Source organism: Convolutriloba macropyga, chromosome 1 (assembly GCF_964194025.1).
Source record: "Convolutriloba macropyga chromosome 1, txConMacr16.3, whole genome shotgun sequence".
Lineage (NCBI taxonomy): Eukaryota > Metazoa > Xenacoelomorpha > Acoela > Convolutidae > Convolutriloba > Convolutriloba macropyga.
Window position 1 is genome coordinate 13190894 of NC_134468.1, and position 17610 is coordinate 13208503.

At 36.7% G+C, this 17610-nt stretch overlaps 1 protein-coding gene across 1 annotated transcript in view; it reads left to right on the top strand.

Moving 5' to 3' along the window:
- Positions 1–17610, top strand: part of LOC142335123 (transducin-like enhancer protein 3) — a 50252-nt gene that overhangs the window by 14352 nt on the left and 18290 nt on the right. The window contains 4 exon segments of the mRNA XM_075383487.1: positions 860–1123; positions 10871–11087; positions 11826–12158; positions 16695–16993. Coding sequence (XP_075239602.1) covers positions 860–1123; positions 10871–11087; positions 11826–12158; positions 16695–16993 — 1113 coding nt within the window.

The following is a 17610-nucleotide window of genomic DNA, read 5'->3' on the forward strand; positions in this document are numbered from 1 at the left end:
TATTAGCCAACTTAACCGTATTTATCGAAGCGATGGCTAATTTATACACCGCTGTCCGAGGAATTAGCTGGTGGTGATAAATCTACCAGTCTTAGCCGGATTCCAAACCAGCTCTTCTACGTACAATCAATATGGTCAGAGTGCTGAGTTAAATCAATAGCAGCTGCCTATTATCATGTTGGTGTAATAAATGCTTGAATGCGGTTATCAATTAACAGCCCTTGATCAAACTCTCAAGCTGTAAATACCTGAGCAGTGCAGTTGTCATGATTGCTGTGCTCAGCGGCGTGAGAACTTGAATGAGCGTTTGTTAATCAAAGCTCAAAATGAGATCTCGAAATCATTAACAAGTTGTTGAGCTAACCACATGCTTTCGACCACCAAAGTACTCTCAGGTACTCAGCTGTTACGATTAAAACTTTTTCTCTGATGGTGTGATAAGCTAGCTGGCTTATTTATTGCTTGTTTTTCGTTTTTTAATGGTCTGTATAGAATACATGCGCACTTAGAAGACTAGAAGATATCATCAATACCCAATTTGTGTGTTGCATAGATGTTTTCAGCAAAAGAATGTGATGCGGAATTTCTAGGCTCACTTTTTGTATAAGATAATGCTGAAAAATCTTTAGTTGTAAAAATATTTTGTTTCTTTTAGTTAATTCAATGTATTTAATGTCTTTTCTTATTTGGGGTTTCCACCGTGAAATTATACCCCCATAATTCCAGTTATTGTGGAGGGTGAGGGCGGGGCTATACGTGATATGACCGCGTATGCGTGGTTGGGGTTGGCTGGAGCCAGTTAGATATGAGAAAGACCCAGTTATTTTTGAGGTGGTGAAAACGTTCCAATTTTCTGCAGGACTCTGACAACGACGAAGATGACAAGGACCTCGTTGTAGATGTCGGCGGCGACTCCAGCCCTCGATCTAAAAGTCCCCACTCGGCCTCTGCTGGTCTCATGGAGAACGGAGGCACAGGCGCGGGAAGTGTGTCCTCACTGAACGGGGGAGACATCAAGAGGGTCAAGAAGGAACCTGGAACATTGGGCTCCTCGGGCGGGTCCGGGGGTCCAGCGAGTCGGCCCAGCAGTCTACCCAACTATGATCAGGGTTCTTCACCAAAGGTCAATTTGCATTAGTAATTTGAAATTTCATAATTTGAGAGTTCATAATTTATGTGTTGGTATTCAGCGTGAATTGTTGTCTTTCACGCGCTCTTGTCAAATTGGAGGACCTGTTTCTAAATATCACTGAATTTAGTTATAAAATATTGATATGGAAGCTTCTGCTTAGTTGTTAGATAGCCTATTTTTGAAATTATCAACGAGAATAACGCATGTTAACTCTTTTTAAAAGCGTTTGTCTTCATGTCTTAATGAGTCAATAATTTGTGCGCGATTTTGTAACTGATTCCAGTGTAGTTATGAAAATTTTCATTTTCATCTTTAGATAGCCATTTTTAGTTTACTTGAGATTAAATAGTAATGCTAAATATCTACGGGTGCATTTCGAACGTGTTCAAGGGCTTCAATTCTGTTACCTCTTACTGCTGTCCTTATATGAAATAATACAGATTCCTGATAGGGGTGGGGGGGGGGGGGTAGGGTTGATACCTTGGGGCTTCGATAGGGATGACTGTTGAATTGGAGCAAGTATAGATAGATCTTTTTATTTCATTAACATAAATAAAATAGCGTTGACAGAAACAAATTGGATTGCATTCAAGTTAGTGAATGATAACAACAGAGGTGAAATTGGGAAAGAGACTAAAATCAGTAAGTGTACAAGGGGGGTGTGTTGTGAAAATGAGTAACAGTTATAGTGTTATGTTCAGTACAAAGTGATTGTGTGTGTGTGTGTGTGTGTGTGTGTGTGTGTGTGTGTGTGTGTATGTATGTATGTATGTGTGTGTATGTATGTATGTGTGTGTATGAATGTATGTATGTGTGTGTGTGTGTGTGTGTGTGTGTGTGTGTGTGTGTGTGTGTGTGTGTGTGCGTGTGTGTGCGTGTGTGTGTGTGTGTGTATGTGCGCGTGTATTTATGTATATAGTTTGTATTTGTGGAACATGCATTTTTAATCACGCTTCCAATTTGCGACACCTGCTTCCTTCCTTCAGTCCCGACCGACCCCCCCTCCTATGCCTTCTTAACCCACCCTGCAAATATTCTCATTGTGTTCAAGGCCGTTATCGGAAGAAGATGAAAACAGAAAAGGAAGATTAAGTTGGCGTCGACCAAATTTTAGCAATTTTTGAGAGCAATTGATGATATAGATTTTTAAAAAAAATCAATTGACATTTCTGCTATGTATAACTCATCCCATATCAAACACTAATTAGCACATTTCGCTTTTTAATACAGCGCTTATTTTAAATTCGGTGACAATGCGCTTAGTTGTTGCATAAAAAACTTTATTCAGCTTTGTTTGGCTATATGAGCAAACTATTTGCAAAAATCTTTAAACCGCAAAATAGGTAAAATTATTCATACTTTCCTCAGAAATTTTAAAAATTATTTTCCTATTAGGATAGAAATTTGTGGTATTACTTATGAGTATGGCTGTGGTGTCTCAACGACTCAGTATAGAGATATATTGATCAATCTATCTTTCTACCTCTTTCTTATCGATCGACTATATTTGTATGAGTGATAAATGATGCATTAGGTGCTCTATTATCTCCTTATTCATTGAAAGAGTCTCTGCTTATTAAATATTACTGACTAGGCTGCACTTCTTTTTATCATTTACTAAATCAAAACAGACACCCTTTTTAGTTTCCACTGAGCTACATCAAAGCAACGGCAATGAAAAGATGAAGAAGTTTGCTATTTTAGATAATTTCTCTGCTCTGCAGCGAAGTTTCTTGAAACTATTATAGTCCTGATGTTTTGTTTGTATAAGTTAGTAAGTTAGGCTGCGTTTGGTCAAACGTTTCAGTGTGTAACTTCTCGTGGCCTCGATTTTTTACAATCCAAGAATTGGATTGTATTGGTGCTCTGTCTTTTTACAATTCAAAGAATTTGAATTATATTGGGGCGCTGTCTTTTTTTTAAGATCTGTTCACACATTTTCATGATTTTTTGAAGTCAAATTGGAGTAGTGATTTTGGTCACGCCGAAACAGGAAGTGGAGCGAAAAAGTGAGTGGTTTTGCAATGTGAAATTTTTTCACCCAATTTTAAAGTAGAGTGAAAAAACGGTGTTTGAACAAAAGTTCGCTTTCTCGCTAGTGGTTTTTTGTTCACATGCAGCAATTTGATTTTGATTTTTACTGTTTTTTCGATTTTTTTGATCGGATTTTTTTCTAAATGGTTTTTCCAGTCATAGTCCGTTCTTGGTCTAATTTACTGTTTTAGTCAATGAAAATTCTTTGAATTGTACGTCAGGACTTGTCCTTCTATGTTTTTGTAAGATGTTTTCACGCCTTTGTTCATGACTTTGAGCTTTGAAAACGGGTAAACAGGTAAAGCTCAGCGGGCATCAAGTTTCATTAGAGGCCCTTAGCCGCGTTTAGTAGTCCTTCAAGTGCTTTATGTGGTGAAACAACTGGGAATGCCCTAATTCAAGGTTAAAAGGTTGCAATTTTTCGCGTTTTTTCGTGTTTTTCCAAATTTGTAGTTGAACCAGTCTAAATTTGAGGTTTGTAAAAGTTGAGAAAGGTCATTTACAAGACATAATTTTTTTAAAGGCCAAGTTTATTCGAGTTTAAAGACAATTTTTGTCATTTTTTTAGTTTTTCAAGACGTAGGTGTCAAGGAATATCCTCTAGGGTTTGATAATAGGTTACTGCAGAATTTCTAGAGGTATTAGAATGGCTTTCAACTTTTTAACATCAAGAATTTCAGCAATGTTTTGATTAATTTTTTTCAAATTTCTTAACATTTACTTTCATTTTTAAGCTTTTCCAGCCCCAGGTTCCGCTAAACCTGATATAGGCTTGGGTAATTGGTTACTTAACAATTTTTGTTGTCCCTGTGATGGTTTTCAATATTTTAATATCACAAGTTTTAGCAATTTTTTGATAAAATTTGCTCTTTAAATTTGTCACTTTTAGGTTTTCCAGCCTCAAGGACCACGGAACCTCCTCTAGGATTTGATATGGGGTTAGTTCACAGTTTCTAGTTGCAATAATAATCATTTCAGTTTTTAATGTCACGCATGTTAGCAGTTTTTTTAAAATGAAACTTGAATTTTTTAAAGTTTTTTTGAAAATTTTTCAACATCGAGTTTTTCCGGCGCCATGGGCCCAGGAACCGCCTCCTGGGTTTGATAATAAGTTACTGCATAGTAGCTAGAGGTATTGGATTGGTTACCAATTTTTTAATAACTTGAGTTTTAAGCAATTTTTTGATAAAATTAATTTTTTAATTATCATAATTTTACTTAACCTTATTATCATAATCCGAATTCATCGAGCTTTATGAGCCAATGAAGCTATATAAAGCTTGAAATAGGGATACTATTTTGTCTCTCGAGACAATGGAATGCTTCTGAAGATAGTAATATCGCAATTTTTAGCATGATTTTGTCGTTTTTTTCGTTTGCCATTTTCCGAGTTTAACAATCTTTACTGGCCAACGAAACTTTTTCAAGTCTTGCAGATGAGTTACATTACAGAATTTCAGAGATATGTAAGTGGTTTATTTTTTTTTTGCGAAATAAAGAAACTTTCTTTAATTTTTGCACTTTTTAGTCTTTTGAAGCACTTGTCATATTTCTGGAGTTTATCTGCCTTTAGTGAATAAATCTCTTTCAAGGCTTGTTCGTGAACTGATGAATATTATATTTGCCCTTCAGGGTAAAATCGTCAGTTTTAGCAGTTATAATTTTTTGTTTCTCAACTTTTGAGATTGTTTTTCTTAGGCTGGCATTGTTCAATCGATCGGCTGGTCAGATACAATAGTTCTCAGTTTTTCATTCAATTCTTTGGATTGTATTTCAGGACTTGTCCTGCTATGTTTTTTCATTTTGTTGTTAGTCAAGGTATCGAAATCATTGGAATAGTGCCAGGAAATTCTCTTTTCATTATTAACTGTAAAAGAGTGCCAAATACATTTAATCAACTCTCGTTGCGATAACAGCAGTTGCATAACTGGAGATAAAAGAGTGTGGCTAACTGGTACTCTAATCACGACAACAGTGTGGTAAAGCTATGCAATTGTTTTAATCGTCACGAGAGTTTACCAAGAACATTACCACCCGTTTGTTATTGGCCTCTCGTGAATGTTACTACACGGTTGTCATCGCCACCGGGAAGTTATCAAACTCCGAGGCGAAGCCGATGTGTTTTGATAACTTCGAGGGCGATAACAACCGTGTGGTAATTTTTTTAATCAAACCTGTTGCGATCATGCTTGTTTTTTTAGACTACAAGTTTATCAAACTGTTTCCTTCATTAGACTACGAGTTTATCAGCACTCTTTTATCGCCTCTGTTTACTTAGTAACAGTGGCGATAAAAGAGTGTGATAAACTCGTAGTCTAATGCTGAAGTGTTTTTCCAGTGTCGATCGGGCATTAAAATTTATTACACTGGCAGTTTATTTAACTGCTATTATTGCAACAGGTGTTGATTTAAAATTATTGAACAATTTGTCTTGGTGTCCGAGTTTGACGACTTCTCAATGGCGGTAACAACCGTGTAATAATATTCATTCACACGCAACTTTTGAGCATTGAGACGACGGCTTCTAATGTCCTAAATTTATATTCCCTGTTTGTATTGATAATTAACATCAATACCGAAACTGTTTGATGTTCCGGATTATATTAATCGCTGTCACTCGATAGTCGTTTCAATCGTCTCAAATTATCAATCCCAAATTTCTTCAACTTGTTGGAGACATAAACTTGATAGGAGGTTTTTCATTTTGTTTTGGTTTTATTTCTGCCATACCAATCGAAGAAGTTATGTTTGTTAAGCGTTCATACCAACCGAATGCTGTAGTGTATTCTTAGCATCTCATTCCAGGAATAACGCATTTTTTATTTTCCATACACTAGCTCCGTAGCAGTTTAAAGCGAGAATCTGATCATGTGTGCTTTAGACCAGGCATATTATTGGCTGTTTGTCTATTGCATTTTAAAGAATATATATTCCTACAATCGAGCCAATCGAAGGACTGTAAGAGTAGGAGGCTGCCCATGGAAAGATAAGCAACAGGTGATGCATCGAAGCAGCTAGGCATAGCAATTTTAAATGCTCTGCTCAAAAGATCGATTTAATAATTTTAACTTTCTTGGTTCTCGCGTTTCAAAAAAAAAAACGAGAGCCAAGTCTAATTGTCGAAAATTTGAGCATATTGTGCTCCTTGAGTGTTGAAATTTGACAATCGTGTCTAAAAAGCATATATTTATTAAAAATTTTGCTTTTCTGGACCCTTACTTAGTAGCAATGGGGATATTCCAAATTTATTTTTAAAAATATAAAGTTGGAATTGGAAATAATAATTATTGTACAACGTGGCGATATCGTTCAATTGCATATGAAATACATTTTAATTAATTATTTTCTGTTGTTTTGTTAATTTTTCAACATACGATTGTCTTCAAAGCTATGGGAAGATCATTTTTAACAAATTTTTCATTTTTTGTCCACAGATTTCAGTTTTGTTTTTCTATTTGAAATCCACTAGCAAGCCCGCAAAAGCATCACAAAATCATTCAGAATTGTAAGTTTCTCTGGTTTTTCCGAGTAAAAAGTCAGTTTTTAGTATTGTTTTGAAATCCATATCGTAGTTTTTGTTGTTGTTATTTTTCCAACTCCTTGTAGAGGTTGTTTATTTTGAGAAGCTGACAATGGAGCCTTTGAGTTTGCGTTTGAGAGGACGATGGTGAATTTGCGCGTGTCTCTATTGCCGTTGTTTTGATTGTTGTGTGTTGTGAAAGAGCAATTGCTTCGAGGAGATTTTTTCGAGTGTTGTTGTTTGAGAGTGAAGCGCTCTCGAGTGCGGTGAAGCAAAAAATGGCTGAAAGTAATATAGAAAAAACAAACGTCTTGTTCGAGAGACATTAACAACCGCTTAAATTAGCAATCCAAGGTATACACTTTGCTTTAAAGGCCATTCAGAGCCAATCTGCTTAATTAACTTCTCAATGCTTTTCTGTCCCACGGTCACCGCTGCCTCTCATTGCTGCACATAAAGCAATCTTAAAGCTGTCTCAAATAGAAGAAAAATAGTGAGCATAAAAAAGGTCGTACGTCAATCGTTAGTTTTTTTTTCAGTCTGGTGTAAGCTTCAAGGATGTGTCAACGATGGATTTTCATAAAATTTCTGGTAATCTTGAAAGATGAGGTGCCATTTTTTGTTCTTTTAAGTAATTCTGGAATAGAACATTTTATGAAGAACTCCACCAAAATTGACGCATGTTGGATGGGTCTTCCCTCCACTGTAGCCATTTTTTGGACAAATTGTAACTTTTTGTTCTTCGCCAGCAATAAACCCAAATTGAGTAATATTTAAGTCAGACACGACAATTTCATTGTTTTTCTCCGTTGTTGGACGCCTAATCCTGTTTAATGCCCCGAATTTATTCACCGCGTTGATTGGTATTAATATAATCGTCAAAATCGTGTTGATATTAGAAGTCCAAAGTTATTTCAATAGTTTTGTTAGTATAATTTTAAATCAGAATTTAAACTGCAACCCCTCATAAATGTTTGCCAGTCTTAATTTTTTTAAACTTAAATAACGGGATTTGGTTTTCTTCGTTTGTTTTCTCTTTTGCGTCAATTCGCGTAATTTTTAGGTCTGCGGCTAAGCCAAAGTTTCGGCTATTTTCACTGCGAGCTTACTAGTGTTTTTTTTCGGCTAAGTGAGCTGTTATTTTTACCGCATGGCAGTATGCTAAGTACAGGTGTAGAGTGATTAGAGCACGGTTGAGGTAGCACCACCAACTTGAGCTGTTATTGGCTGTTCTAAAGTACGTGATGGTGGTTGTGATTGTGGTGGTCGTTTTGAATCTGTACCAGAAGAACAGTAATCGACAATTAGCTTTTATCGATCGGTATACAAGTAGTAATTCACCTGTCAAAGCGCGATTTATTGTGATTGAAATTAATAACCACTCTCAAATTAATTCAGAGCCTCTCGAGAGATACGTGCTCTGCTCTCATTACGTCATTCATCCACTCAACTCTTTCGAATCAACGACTCTCACTAATTACTCGAGTGCTCTGCAAATGAGTATTGATTGCATGCACGCTTTTCTATTTTTCATGGCTTAAAACTGCTATAAGAGCCAAAAAAATTTCTGAACCAATAGTGCAATTTACATTAGTCCATATGATTGAGCGGACAGATATGAGGTCAATTTTTCATTATTCAACCAACTATAATTTTCCACAAAGCATTTGTTTGATTGGCAGGTTACACCTTGAATGCTTCAAGCTGTTATGAATGTGGAGCATAACATTCGCATTCTTTAATTGCCTAAAGTTATTCCTTAAGTTTTTATTAAGCAATTTTCTCAAAAATTCAAACCTGCCTTGTATTGTTTGACATTCAACGCTGAATTTGTAAACTTTGTATCCAGTGTCCAGATGTTAAGCTATTGCAACAAAGACAGAAAAGTCGAGAAAACAGAAAAGAAGAATTTGATTAAAAATCGAACAAACAACTTGGTTGGAACATACACTTGGATTTTGAATTGCTTCCTGTTCTGTATTAAGAGAGCAAAATAGGCATAAAGTTTGCCAAAATGAATTTTTGGTTTCGTTTTTGATTATTGCTCGAAAAAATTATGTTTAAATTTCGTTGCTGAAATACACCACTCAAAATGCTATTATTGAAAATTTTCGCTGCCATAATAGTGGCAGGTCAAAATTGGTCAGGGAGAAATTTAAAAATAAATGATTTTTTTTGCGAAACTTAAACGCATCGAACAATCTTTTCGTTCATTTGGTTTTGCAATTTCTTAACAAATATAAATTGCGGTTAATGCTGTTTTCATGTTAACTTATGCTTAACATTTCAAATGAACATCAAAAATAAGGATAAAAATTACGACAGCTAATTTTCAAACAGATTGTAATAGATTCAAAATAATTCAAATAGATTGAACTAAGATAGCCCTCTCTCTACTCCCCAAAACACTAGATTTTCAGCCATTCCAGGAGAGGTTGGAAAAAGCGTTTGTTTCTCGAAAGTCCTTGTATATGTATATGTAAGTGTTGCTGCCACGCTTAACATGACAAGTTTGGTTGTGAAAACTAATCAACTGAAGGGTTTCTGAAATAGATTTAAGAGAGAGCGACGGTTGAACTTAAGCTACGGCTAATTTTGAAAAATGGACTTGTGTCCTTTCTTATGGAAGCAATGAAGGGGTATTGGAAAGAGTTGATGTAATGGAGCGTGTAGGTAGAGACGGGAGTTTAAGAGGGATTTAATAAAAAGCGTCCCTTCGCCTCATTGCACATCCACTCAATCACTCTCACACGTAACACACTTAGGCTAGTTGGCACACCACTGTCCTGTAACCCCCAAGCACGTTCTCCACGTCGACAAATCAATTGGGCGATTCAAATATTTCAGTGGATTCCACCTTAAATGATTGCGTTTACAATGAATTCTTGTCTCTCACACTATTATTATTGTCTCTCCCCCTCATTATGGTATATTTACTGTAATTGGGAGGTGAAGGTGTGTGTGTGTGTGTGTGTGTGTGTGTGGGGGGGGGGGGGGTTAGTAAATATATACCCACTAAACTGTGTGGGAGGGAGGGGATGATAATTGGGAAGTCCCTAGTACTCAGAAATTTTAATTGAACAAGGTCGCATTTTTTTAATCTATTTGACTTGTCGTCTTGTTGAAACGTGCAGAGGTACCAGAAGCAATGACTTGTGTCCCGTTACGCTACAGCGATTCCAATTCGACATATGGCTGAGAAAAAGGGGCTTTAGCAGTGCAACAAACACCGTGACCATGCCCACATAAATGAACAATATCAACCTCATTGTTTGTTCACGGTTTTTTATCCTACCGCCACCCCCTCCCCTGAAAGTGTTGTCGTCACACTTTGTTAGCTTGGTCGATATGAGAGTCACATTTGCTCCGGGGTTTTCCGAGAATTTGTGATGTACATACGTTGTATATGCGCGCCTTGTGTGTAGTGTGTGTGTGTGTGTGTGTGTGTGTGTGTGTGTGTGTGTGTGTGTGTGTGCGTGCGTGTGTGGGGGGGGGGGGGGGATTTGATTGTGGTCAGAAGATTGGTCACTTTTCCTGTCACGCACCCCCGCGCTTGGTTTTCCCGATTGGTTCGTGTCTCGAGCAGCGAAGCATGATGCGTGAAAACGCTTAAAGTAGCGCACGCATGCTTCGTTTTCACGTTTTGTTCACAATTGGAAAACGTAGTCATGCGGTACAACTTTGTGAAATTTGATGCTTAACTTAACGAAAAGTTAATCAAGTGAATCTGCCCGACAAAACCATCTTTATCTATTATTCCATGTAGAGTAATGAAAGTTATGTAATTTACAAATTATCAGTTGAGAGATAAATAAAAAAAGTTAATTGTCGAGAACTTAGTTCTATTTGATTTTGGGTCTTCTAATGCATTAATTAAGGCTGTAGCATTATTTTGCTCTTAATATACCTGGTTAAAGGTACCAGCATCTATTATATTTCCTTTTTTTTCCAGTTGGATATTTTTTTCCTTCGTGAACGAAAAATTATTTTCACAAGATGATTTGAACGAACTAATACGTCTTAAGCATTATTGCAGTAAACGGAGGTGACTAACTTCTCTATTAACTTAATCTTTATGGGGTCCTGGATCTCAATTTTGTTGATCAGATTCTATCCTGGTATGAAAGCAAACAATTCATTTTAATCATTCTAACTTCCATTCAAAAATGCATTTGTTGTTTCAGGACATTAAGCCATTCAAATGCAGCTCACCCAGCTCGCTACCCGGAGTAGCAGCCGGAGGAGTAGCCACGAGTAGTCTGGGTTTACCAGGGGGCAAAGTGTCCCCCCACCCCTCTTCACTATCCAACCCGGGAAGCAGAAGTGGATTCGCACATGCAATGGCAGCAGGGTCAAATCAAGGTGCAGGCGGACCCCTCACACCCACCCACCATTCCTTAAGTTCGTACAAGACACGACTGTGAGGGAATAGAGTATATTGAAAACGCGTTATTCGATTACTGCAACCTGAAGCAACTCAATTTTTTTTAACCAACTATCGTTGTGATAACAACGGATGCAGAACTAAGGAAAATCTGAGAAATGAACGAAACTCTGCTTTAGTAGTACACTATCCTTTTCCGCCACTCCTTCTCGCCAATGTTGCTATATAAAGAATGACGGAATTATATCGTCTAATGAACTGCGAGGTGGCGTAAATTGCATGTGTTGTAATCACAAAGAGAGGTGATTAAAAACAGTGCAACTCGGTTTTTATCGCCCTCTCTAAGTTAGTCAACAACTTGTATTCGCATCGGAGTTTGCGATTACTCGATTTCGATAACAGCCGTGTGAAATATTGATGATGCTTTTAAGAATTATCATGGGAATGTCTCCGAATAGTCAGTGTGACATTCATGCCAAAATGATAGAATTCCTTACAGATCAATTTTAGAGACTTAATTTCAACGTGTTAGTCACTGCTTTTTTCTATCCTATTTTCATCACATGTTGATAAAGTTGACTTTGTTCCTAAATTAGAGGAAATTTTTGCTTTAAAACCATTTGCTGTCAGCTACGCCTCGTGAAATATCAAAAAAGGTAATTTTGAATGCCAGAATTTTATACTAATTATATTAGAAATTTTAATAATTTTCTATTAAAATTCGTTTGTTGTGGATAACCATTCGTTTGTTTTAGTGTCCTCAGCAGCCGTAGCCGCCGCTGGTCTCAGAGGCAATCCAGCAGCTGCAGCGGCCGCCGCTGCCGCCGGTCTACCACCTGGAGCCGCTGGAATGCCACCCTTTCCGTTTCCAGCAGACGCTGCCGCGGCAGCCGCCTACTCGAACGGGATGAACGGACTTCTCCATGGAAACCTGTCACCCGGGGCAGCCGGTGCTGCTGGGAACCCAGCTGCCGCCGGGTTCAGACCCAATCAGCTGGACGCCCTCCGGATGGCACAACAGTTTGGACCCCACGCAATAGCAGCCATGGGATTGGCACACCCTGCGTTGGCTGCAGCTGCCGCCCAAGGTACACACGCACAACTGATAGCTTCCTCAACCTTCTCAATTTTTGGTCTATTTCACTATAATTGCTCTGATCTTAAAGCACTGGGGACTAAGCAAGAATATGGAATCTCAATTTTGTGAAGAAGGCCTTGAATTTACGAAGGTCTGTAAATATTTAATAAATGCTAATAAATTAAGTGTTTATTTTTTTGCAAAAATTTGGACAAAATTGATGACAGTTGTATGTTTTTTTATTAGGTCTGGTCTCCGATCTTCTCTAAGCACAAAAAATAATCCCAAATTAAAACTTCCAGAATAAAACTTCCGACTTTCAGTTTATGTCAAGCGCTTATTCACACAGATCTCTGTATCATTTTGGAGATAGCATTAATTGTTTCTGTGCTAAACGGTGGCGTAATAGCGTTCGTTTAGCCGACACTCGGAAAGACTTTGAAGAAATTATTTCACAGGTTCCGAAGCTCGGAGATTCGCCTGCATTTAACTGCAGATAACTCAGTGAGGCTTTAAAACAGGCTTCAGAGACCACTCGATTTGATGCTCCCCCTATAATTTTTGCCAGTAATTATTAATTGCTCTCAAACGAAGTTTGTAGCAATTATATTAGTCCGGTCGGTCTTTTTTTAATGCGATTTTTCGCTTGACCGATTTTTCGTCTGAAGCTTTTGACTTTTCGTCCTCAAAAACGGGATAAACAGTTAGCGCTCAGCGGGCATTAAGTGCTCTTAGAGCATTTCAGCTCTGTTTCAGCTCAAACTGTTTTGGAGACCTATACTTATGGTGTGAAGGGCGGTTCTTAGAGGTTGAAGACACCCCCACTGTTGACCCCCCCTATTGCCCCCACCCCCACCGTGCTGTTGCCCCCCCCCCAACCCCAGTGTTACCCTCCACCCCCAATCAGCCCCCGGTGCACCCCCCCCCCCTCCCGTGGCTAGCTACTGACGAACAACCGCTTGCTAAAAACGCAAATTTATACTATTTTGCATTTTTTTCAAGCTTTTTGAAAATTTTGACATTTTTTGTTTTTTATCAGCCCTAGGTGTCAAGGAACTTCCTCTAGGGTTTGATAATAGGTTACTGCATTGTTTCTAATGGTAATGAAATGGTTTCAACATTTTAGCATCACGAATTTTACCATTTTTTTGGACAAAACGTGCAATTTTTTCAAATTTTTGACATTTTTCCTTATTCAGGTTTTTCCAAACCCAGGGACCATAAAACATCCTATGGGGTTTGATAATAAGTTACTGACAATTTTTTAATGGTCATGAAATAGTTTTTCAACTTTTTAATGTCCCAAATTTTAGCAATTTTTTGATAAAACTTGCTTTTTTCAAGTTTTTAAAATTTTTTGTCGTTTTTTAGATTTTTCAGCCTTAAGAGCCTAGGAACCTCCTCTAGGTTTGAAAATAGGTTACTAATTAGTTTGTTGATCAAATGGAACGTCTTGCAAGATTTTAACATCACAAATTTTAGCATATTTTTGATATTTTTTGCCATTTTTTTCGAGGTTTTCGACATTTTTAGTCATTTTTCAGATTTTTTGAGTCTCAAGGGTCAAAAAAGCCTCTGTTAGGGTTTGATAATAAGTTACTGAAAATTTTTTTTGGTCTCGGATTAATTTCCAACTTTTTAATATCACAAGTTTTAACAATTTTTTTTATAAAACTTGCAATTTTATTAATTTTTTTTTGAATTTTTTTGGTAATTTTTAGGTTTCTCTAGCCTCAAGAACCACGGAACTTCCTCTAGGGTTTGATAATTTGATACTGCCTTGTTTTTAGACGTAATGGAATGTTTTTAATATCTAATATCACGATTTCAAGCAATTTTTAAAAATATTTGCAATTTTTTTATGTTTTTGAATTTTCCCGGCAACGGAGGCCCTGAGACCTCCTCCAAGGTGTGTTAATAAGCTGCTGCATAGTTGGTGGAGTTAATGGTATTAAGATCAACATTTTTTATCACTCCAGTTTTAGTAATATTTGGATAAAATTTAAACTTTTAAATTTAAAGTTTAAATTTTTGGAACATTTTTATGTTCCAAGCGTATGGACCTTATGAGCAAGTGAAATTATTTCAGACTTGAAATATGGATACTGGACAGTCTCTTGAGACAATGAAATGGTTCTTATGATATTAATGTCTTGAAATCTGGCAAAATTTTGTTGAAATTTGTATTTTCCAAATTTTTTCAATATTTTCCTTTTCTGAGTTTAACGACCATTACTGGCCAACGAAACTTTTCAAGTCTCGGAGATGGGTTAGTTGACAGATTTTTTGAGACAGAAAATGGTTTTGATTTTTTATTGCGAAGTTGAAAACTTGTCAGTTTTGCCTTTTTCAGTTTTTTCTATATGATTTATTTATTACCAAGGTTAGAAAACTAGATGTTGCAGTGTGGAATAATCATGGAAGATATTCCTGTCTCCTTCTCTCTTTCGGTTAGGGTCCATTTCCCTCTCGTTCACGTTTTATCTCTCTCTCTCTCTCTCACTCTCTATCTCTCTGTTGATTCCGCACTTGAGCTGCTGTTATGTGGCGTAATATCACCATCTCTGATCCTCATTATCAATGAGTTATAGTTGAAATGTTTTTTATCATAATTAATCTAACAGGCACTTTTAGGAAACCCTCTCAACAGCAATTTGTAGCAAATATAAAAATCCTGATTGTCTTTTATGCAATTTTTCGCTTGGCCGATTTTTCGTCTGACTCATTTGACTTTCGTATTTAGAAACTGGATAAAGAGGTAGCGCCCTGTGGTCACTAAACCGTGGCTAGCTGTTGACGAAGCCAACCGCTCGCCGGTCGTTTGAGAGCAATTCGCCTGACGTTAGTCGGTTATTTATTTTTTTTTTTTTTTTTTGATTTTGTCAGCCTTAAGAACCTAGGAACCTCTCTGGGTTTGAAAATAGGTTACTAATTAGTTTCGTGATCAAATGGAACGTCTTGCAAGATTTTAACATTACAAATTTTAGCTTTTTTTTGATATTTTTTGCCATTTTTTCCAGTTTTTCAACATTTTTAGTCATTATTTAGATTTTTTGAGCTTCAAGGGTCAAAAAAGCCTCCATTAGGGTTTGATAATAAGTTACTGAAAATTTCAACTTTTAAATATCACAATTTTTAGCAATTTTTTTTATAAAACTTGCCTTTTTTTAATTTTTTTTTGAAATTTTTGGTTATTTTTAGGTTTCTCTAACCTCAAGAACCACGGAACTTCCTCTAGGGTATGATAATATGTTACTGCATTGTTTTTTAGATGTAATGGAATGTTTTCAAGATTTTAATGTCACGATTTTAAGCAATTTTTAAAAATATTTGCAATTTTTTTATGCTTTTGAATTTTTCCGGCAACAGAGGCCCTGAGACCTCCTCCAAGGTGGGATAATAAGCTGCTGCATAGTTGGTGGAGTTAATGGTATTAAGATCAACATTTTTTATCACTCCAGTTTTAGTAATATTTGGATAAAATTTAAACTTTTAAATTTAAAATTTAAATTTTTGGAACATTTTTATGTTCCAAGCGTATGGACCTTATGAGCAAGTGAAATTATTTCAGACTTGAAATATGGATACTGGACAGTCTCTTGAGACAATGAAATGGTTCTTATGATATTAATGTCTTGAAATCTGGCAAAATTTTGTTGAAATTTGTATTTTCCAAATTTTTTCAATATTTTCCTTTTCTGAGTTTAACGACCATTACTGGCCAACGAACTTTTCAAGTCTCGGAGATGGGTTAGTTGACAGATTTTTTGAGACAGAAAATGGTTTTGATTTTTTATTGCGAAGTTGAAAACTTTTTAGTTTTGCCTTTTTCAGTTTTTTTCTCTATGATTTATTTATTACCAAGGTTAGAAAACTAGATAATGCAGTGTCGAATCCAATCATGGAAGATATTCCTGTCTCCTTCTCTGTCTTTCGGTTAGGGTTACTTTCCTTCTCGTTCACGTTTTATCTCTCTCTCTCTCTCACTCTCTCTCTCTCTCTCTCTGTTGATTCCGCACTTCAGCTGCTGTTATGTGGCGTAATGTTACCATCTCTGATCCTCAATATCAATGAGTTATAGTTGAATTTTTTTATCATAATTAATCTAACAGGCACTTTTAGGAAACCGTCTCAAAAGCAATTTGTAGCAACTATAATAATCCTGATTGTCTTTTATGCAATTTTTCGCTTGGCCGATTTTTCGTCTGACTCATTTGACTTTCGTATTCAGAAACGGGTTAAAGAGGCAGCGCCCTGAGGTCACTAAACCGTGGCTAGCTGTTGACGAAGCCAACCGCTCGCCGGTCGTTTAATTTTTTTCTTCGGTTCTAAATTTTTTCGAAACATTTAGAAAACACTGTATACATTTGCGACAAATAAAGTGCCTTATCTATAATAGACAAAACCGAATGCCAAAATACCCAAAGTGCCAACATTTCCAAAAAAGGGACTATATAGTATAGTGTTTCCTAAATGCGTTTGTGGGTTTATTTAATATGTAATCAACGATGCGTGATCTGAAAAATTTTTGGAATTTTCTCTTCAGCCGGAATCCTCGGAGGTCAAATGCCTGGAGGTGCAGCGGGCGCTGGCGGCGTAGGCGGGGCGGGGGCCGCAAGTCCTGCAGCGGCAGCAGCTGCCATGAATGCTGCCCTGGGAAGAAGTAACTACTCAGTTGTGATATCTGAATCGGGCCACCAACAACCCACCCCATTCCCCCCTGACTACAACAAGGGGCCAGACATCCCCGTGCGCGTGAGTGAGTTCGCGACCCTGGACCACGGTGATGTTGTATGTGCAGTCACAATTTCAAATAACAACAAATTTGTCTACACTGGCGGAAAGGTAAGCATTTTGTATGAAAATTTTCATTGTCCACTGTCTTAGAAGTCGGCCTAGTTGGGCGTTATCTTTTTCCCTAATTGACAAGAAAATTACTTTAATAACCTTTCGGTTGAAGTTTGCGAGTCAGGTATAATATATACATTTTATTTCTCCTGTACAATATTTTAGAATAAAATTAAGGGTTCCGTAATCTGTTAAACATGAGAATAACTTCTGGAGTAGCTAATGAATCTTCTAAAAACCATTTATTTTGCCAAGCTTTTTGATTAATGATATCCTCTTTTGCTATAAAATGAGTTGTGAAGTGGTCATCATTATATTATTATTTGCAAAAAAATATGTTGATCCGCTTTTATTTAATAAGTTACAATGAGGCTCGCTAATATGCGTTTGCAATTAAATTGCTTCTAACCCAAATTGCTTCTAACTCAAATAAAAAATACTTAAAAACAAAGTCAAAATTTTGTCAAACAAAACATAAACTGAACAAAGTAAATTGTACTTGACTATAAAAACATGGGAGCAGTCCTTATTGAGACTCGGTAACAAGTAGACAAAAAGAATAAAATTGGTGAAGTTAAAAAAAAAACGTTTATATTTTTTAAGAACAAATAATT